Below are 6787 nucleotides of genomic sequence, written 5' to 3' on the forward strand. Positions count from 1 at the left end.
TTATTAATAATTACTGTTTCCGATCCGCAAAAAACGGATCGTATACGGAAACCATACAGATATGTTTTGTCGAATAACGAAACGGAAGAGGACTTAAATCAGAGAGAAAAAAAAACTCAGATACAGAACAACGGATCTGTGAAAAATGGGTCGCAAAACAACAACGGCCGTGTGCATGAGCCCTAAGGAATAAATACACCCAAGAAATGAACACAAATCCCTCATGAACTCCACCACTGGACACTGCATTGCCATATCCTCATCAGGTGTGGATGGTGTCCAGCTGAGTATAATGAAGGGTCAGGTGAAGTGATGACCATGTGATGGGAGAGGTATAAAGATCTCCTCCCTCCACCCCTTCCTGGTGTGACTTCTCCTGTAGTCAGGATGTTGTTAGGGATTAGGTGGAGTTGGCTGCTTGTGGTTCTCATCTATGGGTCAGGCTTTAGCAGTGCCTTGGTTAGACACCGGCGCCAGCTAGACAATCGGTGGAGGAGTTATCAGCCTGGATGGGGATCTTCTAGAACTGTATCTGCAGTAGGTTCTCCTAGGGGAAATCTTTTGTCTCCAGTTTCTGGAATTGGGTCTCTGAGAAGTTCTGGTCCTGTGTCTGGATGGGGCCGCATGTATCCTGGAGTAGGTTTTCAGTCCCGACAGCTTACACAGCCCCCACCGATTATTCTGAACCCCTCATCCCCTGTCGGTGTGCAGTGTGCTGAGGACAGTATGGTGGTGACTGTAGAGAGAGACTTCTATGGTAATGGTAGGATGGTGAATCCTTCAGACCTGGTCCTTGGGACCTGCACAGCTAGCTCTCAGACTTCAGTTACTACTGTAGTCTTTCAAATTGCTCTTCAAGAATGTGGAAGCAACCTAGAGGTAAGTAGGTGGAGGACTAAGGGTCCCTTAATAGTAGACAAATCTGCACTGGGCAACCATTACTGTGTTTATCATGAAAACCCTTTAGGTCCTTTTCACTATATTGAAATGGTTGTGGATAGAGCTGAGCAAATTTCATATTTTTAAATTTGTTTATGCTTTTACTGGTAAAAGGTGAATTGTGTTATGGATTCTACTACCACGGACCATAATGCAATTCTGACTGAATGCATTTAGAAGCATTCCGTCATAATAGAAGTCTATGGGCTGCAAAACGGATCCGTTCCTGTTATGCAGGAGGTCCTCTCCTGCATAACTGAAACGGGGCGGATCCTTTTTGCAGGCCATAGACTTCTATTGTGATGGAATGCCTCTAAATGCATTCACTCATAGAATTGCATTAGGGTCCGTGGTAGTAGAATCCGTAACACAATTCCCCTTTTACCAGTAAACCAAGCGTGAATCGGTTGCATAACCAGAAATTTGCTCATCTCTTGTTGTGGACATAGATCTGGTTTCCTTGAGGTACATAAACCCTTTCTACTGCTTTTGCCCAGGAATGTTGGCTAGTTTTAGCCGGTATACTATGGTGTCATGATCTTCTGACGCAATCATGGACTTTCATAACACAATCTAACCAGTTGTCCATTTCTGGCCTTGCAGTGTACTTGACCCACTGCTTTGTCAAGTTTCTCCTCTTGTATATCTTCTAGGGTGGCCAGTTCTGACTAAATTTTCCCACTGATTTGGTTGAGCATTTTAGGAATTTTTTTTTTTTTTTTTTTTTTTTTTGTGTGCTTTGAGTGGAGACTAACCTTATTGTGGCTCTTTATCTCCAAGATGACTTCAGATATGCTTATCTACAAGATCAACTTGTCTTACACCCCCACCACCTCCCCCAATGTGCCCATCATCAGGTCCAATCCTGCAGTGGTTCCCATCTGGTGTTACTACCCACGGTAAGTCTGTATCAATAGTAGGTTTTATAGCTATGTCTTCTAGTCGTCCAGTGGTGAAATGTCTTCCAGGACTAACAAGTTAAGCTAGATGGTAGTTGAATGTGGTCACATTGAGACTGTTTGCCTCAACCAGCCATAAGACAGTCCTGTCCTGCTGGATCTGACTGGGACAGTCGCAGCTTGATTCCACTTGCATTATGAAGCAATGTTCTGTAGCATCAGTACTGTGATCTTTGGCCATGTAATGAGTATAGCAGCCGTACTGTCCATGTAGCCCCATCCTAATTATTGCATTAATCATCCTGCTCCTCTTCAAGGTTCATGATGACTCTGAAAGGGATCTTGACAAACATTCCCCTCTTGCTCTGTCAATACTATTGAGAGGCTTTGAGCTGTCTCCTCTACAGGCATGTCTGTTTTACCAACTACTTACTCTCCATGTAGTAATTCTGGAGAACCTTTAACTATTCCTCTGATTCCTAATGGAAATTAGCAGTATGCCATAAAGGTCTGAGTGTTCAGTTTTGGGGTGTCTGACACTATTCTATTGGTGCTGCCAGTCACTATGCAGGGACACCCAGATTGGCTTTTATTGCAAACTGCCAGCAATTCAATAGTGGTAGTAGTAGGAATAATGGGGGGAACTGTAGCCCTCAAGATACTCCAGAAATGTTATGACCTAGGAATTGGTTACTAAAACAAATGTCTGGGGAGTAGACAGGCCCTCTTACGACCTGGCAGGAGGACTTAAGGCAAAAAATAGGTTGGCGACCATAAAACTCTTTGTAAGTAGAGCAGGACTGGTCAGGGTGTTGTAACTTCAGTTAAAAGCGCTGCAACACCTTACATGGCTGGAACAACCCTAAGGCCTCAATGCCATAAGTGTCTGCTTCGCTAATTTACTATATGGTTGACAAGATACTTTCAAGTTCCAGTCAACCTCTCAAAGGGCTTGTCTACCATTTCAACCATCGCTGCTTACTTCCAAAAATCACCCCTGCTGTCTATTGGCTCAGCTCTATAGTGAATAGGGCTAAACTGTGGTACAACATGCCACCTGTGGACACATAGGATGATTATGGAAAGCTGCCATTTACGTCCAATCATGTACAGTTATCCTTTCATTTCTCCACTCTTCCAGATTTGGCAATGTAAGCAGCAATGCCATCAAGCCAACATGGGCTCCCTTCAGCACCACAGTGAGCTCAGAAGAAAGGTTGTCTTTCTCCTTGACTCTCATGACTGGTAAGACTTCTTCCAGTGGAGGGGGGATGCGTAGTCTCTTGTCTTGTACTAATAGTATTATTTTGTCTGTAGAGGACTGGAGTGCTCCTCGTCAATCACTGGTCTACCAGCTTGGTGAGATCTTCTACATAGAGGCCTTTGTGGACATGGAGAACCACGTCCCGATGATGCTGTTTGTTGATAGCTGTGTTGCCACCCTTACTCCAGATGAGACCTCTAATCCTCACTATGACATTATTGCTTATAATGGGTGAGTTCCTGTTTTTCTTTTTACTGTTAATTCAAGGGCATCTTCACTGAAATAAATATCTCCTACAGGTGCTTGATCGATGGGATGCTAGGAGATTCCTCTTCAGCCTTTGGTTCTCCAAGACCTGAAGCGAATAAGCTTCGATTCACAGTTGATGCCTTCAGGTTCATTAACAGTGACCTTTCTATGGTAAGGACTAGAGATGGTAGTATGACCCTGAATGCCAAGCAATTAACTTTTTGTACCTGTCTTTAGCATCCTTGTTTTCACACCACTAATTAGTGTTGAAAGTACACAACTGGCCACTGTTCTAACCTGCACTTTCAACATTAAAGAGTCTGTTGCCAAAATTGGGTGTTACACACTGCTTATATGGCACTGTAGCACAAGTGCCAGTGGTACCTTTGTTCTTTTGTTGTGACTTTCACCAGCTGAAATGATGATCAACCCATATGCAAATGAGGGCTCGTAGGTGCCCAGGCCGCTCTGCCTTTCACATTGCTTGTCCCGCCCTGTAAGGGTACTTTCACACTAGTGTTATTCTTTTCTGGCATTAATTTCATTCCTAGGGGCTCAATACCAGAAAACAACTGAGTTTTATCCTAATACATTCTGAATGGAGAGCAATCCATTCAGGATGTCTTTTTGCTTTTTCAGGACTGAGATAATACCGCAGCATGCTGCGGTTTTATCACCGTCCCAAATTCTGGAACACTTGCTGGAATGCCAGATCCGGCATTTCTTCCAGTCGACATGCATTAATGCCGGATCCAGCCCCGAGTGTTCCGGCAAAACGGATCAGTTTTTGTGGTCTGCGCATGCTTGGACCACAAAACATGTGAGAAAATAATGCCGGATAACACTGGAGAGATGGATCCAGCATTTCAATGCATTTGTCAGACGGATCAGGATCCTGTTCTGGCAAGTGTGAAAGTACCCCAAGTCTGTTGCGTCATCCCCAATACCGTCTGAGAACCTGCACATGGCAGTTCGCCACCGGCCTGGGCATGCCCGCTGGTTTCGCATGGCTCATGTGCACTTGATTTGTCATTTTGGGCAGCAGCATTGTTAAAACAGTAACAGGGCAGGACAAGCAAGAGGTTGGGGTGTAGTAATATGGAAAAGGCAGTGGCCTGGGCACTTACATCACGAGCACGGCCCCTGGACACTTGCCAGCCCTCATCTGCATATGGATTAAATGGTTTTTCGGCTGACAGTCTAACAAAGGAACCATTGGTACTTGAGCAAGAGTGCCAAGTAAGCAATGTGTAACGTCAAATTTTGTGACAGATTCCCTTTAATAAAGGTATTGGAATTTATATTCTCCTTTGATTGTCTGATTATAATGGTATTCTGCTTGACACTATTGTACGTTAACTGTTTGAAATGAGAAACTCAATAAAAACTTTTGAAACAGAATAACCCATATGGGAATCCTAATCCTTTTTAGTATTGGCCCTGAGGGTAACTTTCCCAGCTGTCCAAGATTATGAATGTAAATTATTTCTCATGAGATATAAACTGTAATTGTGGTGTCTTAGATCTACATAACCTGTCACCTGAGAGCTGCTGACATCAACCAGACCCCTGATCCAATGAACAAGGCCTGCTCCTACAACAAGGCTACCAGCAGGTAAAACCTTGCACATCTGAGTGTCTTCAGTTAGATGACTACACAACCCTAGATGGGGTCTTGGATACCAATGGATGTTCTCTCAATGGTTGACACTATTCTTGCTCTTACAGTTGGTCACCTGTGGAAGGCCCCAGTGCGAACTGCCAGTGTTGCAACACTGGGAACTGTGCTACAGTTGGCAGCCGGAGAACAGCATGGGGCCCACAACCTGCCAGGTCAAGAGGAGTTGGGAAGAGAGATGTTGGTGAGTTCTTCATTCAAACGTCTCCTAAAGCTTCCAAAAATGTAAAGGTATTTGAAAATAAGTGTTGCTAATTCTTCCACTAGGTTCTCATCTAGAGAAATACACTCTGGCCAGACTGGGCCCTCTTCTAGTGACTGGATCTAAGCCTAACCAGGTCTCCAAAGAAGGAATTTCCCAAGCTTCCAGAATGGGTGTAGAAGAACCTCTGCAGTTGTGGGTGCTGGTGGCCATGGGCTCAGTCACTTCAGTAGTTGTTGCTGTGGCTCTTATTGTGGCTGCAAAATGTCTTTTGAAAAAACTGTCTCACAAATAGTCCAGAAATAAATGGGTAAAATGTTACTTATGTCTTTTTGTCTCAATCGATGGTACCAATGGTTGTATGGGACTGGTTTCATGTGACCCATAACTTCATGCATGGTCCAGCAACACGGACCATCTCCTGGTGCTATACACAGTTGCAAGAAAAAGTATGTGAACCCTTTGGAATGATATGGATTTCTGCACAAATTGGTCATAAAATGTGATCTGATCTTCATCTAAGTCACAACAATAGACAATCAGTCGGCTTAAACTAATAACACACAGAATTAAATGTTACCATGTTTTTATTGAACACCATGTAAACATTCACAGTGCAGGTGGAAAAAGTATGTGAACCCTTGGATTTAATAACTGATTGAACCTCCTTTGGCAGCAATAACTTCAACCAAACGTTTCCTGTAGTTGCAGATCAGACGTGCACAACAGTCAGGAGTAATTCTTGACCATTCCTCTTTACAGAACTGTTTCAGTTCAGCAATATTCTTAGGATGTCTGGTGTGAATCGCTTTCTTGAGGTCATGTCACAGCATCTCAATCGGGTTGAGGTCAGGATTCTGACTGGGCCACTCCAGAAGGCGTATTTTCTTCTGTTTAAGCCATTCTGTTGTTGCTTTACTTCTATGCTTTGGGTCGTTGTCCTGTTGCAACATCCATCTTCTGTTGAGCTTCAGCTGGTGGACAGATGGCCTTAAGTTCTCCTGCAAAATGTCTTGATAAACTTGGGAATTCATTTTTTCTTCAATAATAGCAAGCCGTCCAGGCCCTGACGCAGCAAAGCAGCCCCAATACCATGAGGCCCCCACCACCATACTTCACAGTTGGGATGAGGTTTTAATGTTGGTGTGCTGTGCCTCTTTTTCTTCACACAGTGTTGTGTGTTTCTTCCAAACAACTCAACTTTGGGTTTATCTGTCCACAGAATATTTTGCCAGTACTGCTGTGGAACATCCAGGTGCTTTTGTGCAAACTGTAAACGTTTATATAAATTTATAACAGCACAATATACTGCCCCCGCAGAACCAAACACCACAGTGCAGCACAATATACTGCCCCAGCAGAACCAGATACCACAGTGCAGCACAATATACTGCCCCAGCAGAACCAGATACCACAGTGCAGCACAATATACTGCCCCAGCAGAACCAGATACCACAGTGCAGCACAATATACTGCCCCAGCAGAACCAGATACTACAGTGCAGCACAATATACTGCCCCAGCAGAACCAGATACCACAGTGCAGCACAATATACT

The 6787-nt window shown here is 44.0% G+C and overlaps 1 protein-coding gene across 1 annotated transcript; it reads left to right on the top strand.

Moving 5' to 3' along the window:
- The first annotated feature begins 387 nt into the window (after positions 1 to 387).
- LOC120986603 (zona pellucida sperm-binding protein 3-like) lies at positions 388 to 5526 on the top strand. The gene is made up of 8 exons (XM_040415264.1): positions 388 to 879; positions 1720 to 1838; positions 2980 to 3083; positions 3156 to 3333; positions 3402 to 3522; positions 4875 to 4966; positions 5080 to 5213; positions 5297 to 5526. Exons 1-8 carry the CDS (start codon positions 388 to 390, stop codon positions 5524 to 5526), a joined length of 1470 nt encoding a protein of 489 aa, XP_040271198.1.
- Positions 5527 to 6787: the final 1261 nt, after the last annotated feature.

The sequence above is a fragment of the Bufo bufo genome, chromosome 1 (genome assembly GCF_905171765.1).
Source record: "Bufo bufo chromosome 1, aBufBuf1.1, whole genome shotgun sequence".
NCBI lineage: Eukaryota > Metazoa > Chordata > Amphibia > Anura > Bufonidae > Bufo > Bufo bufo.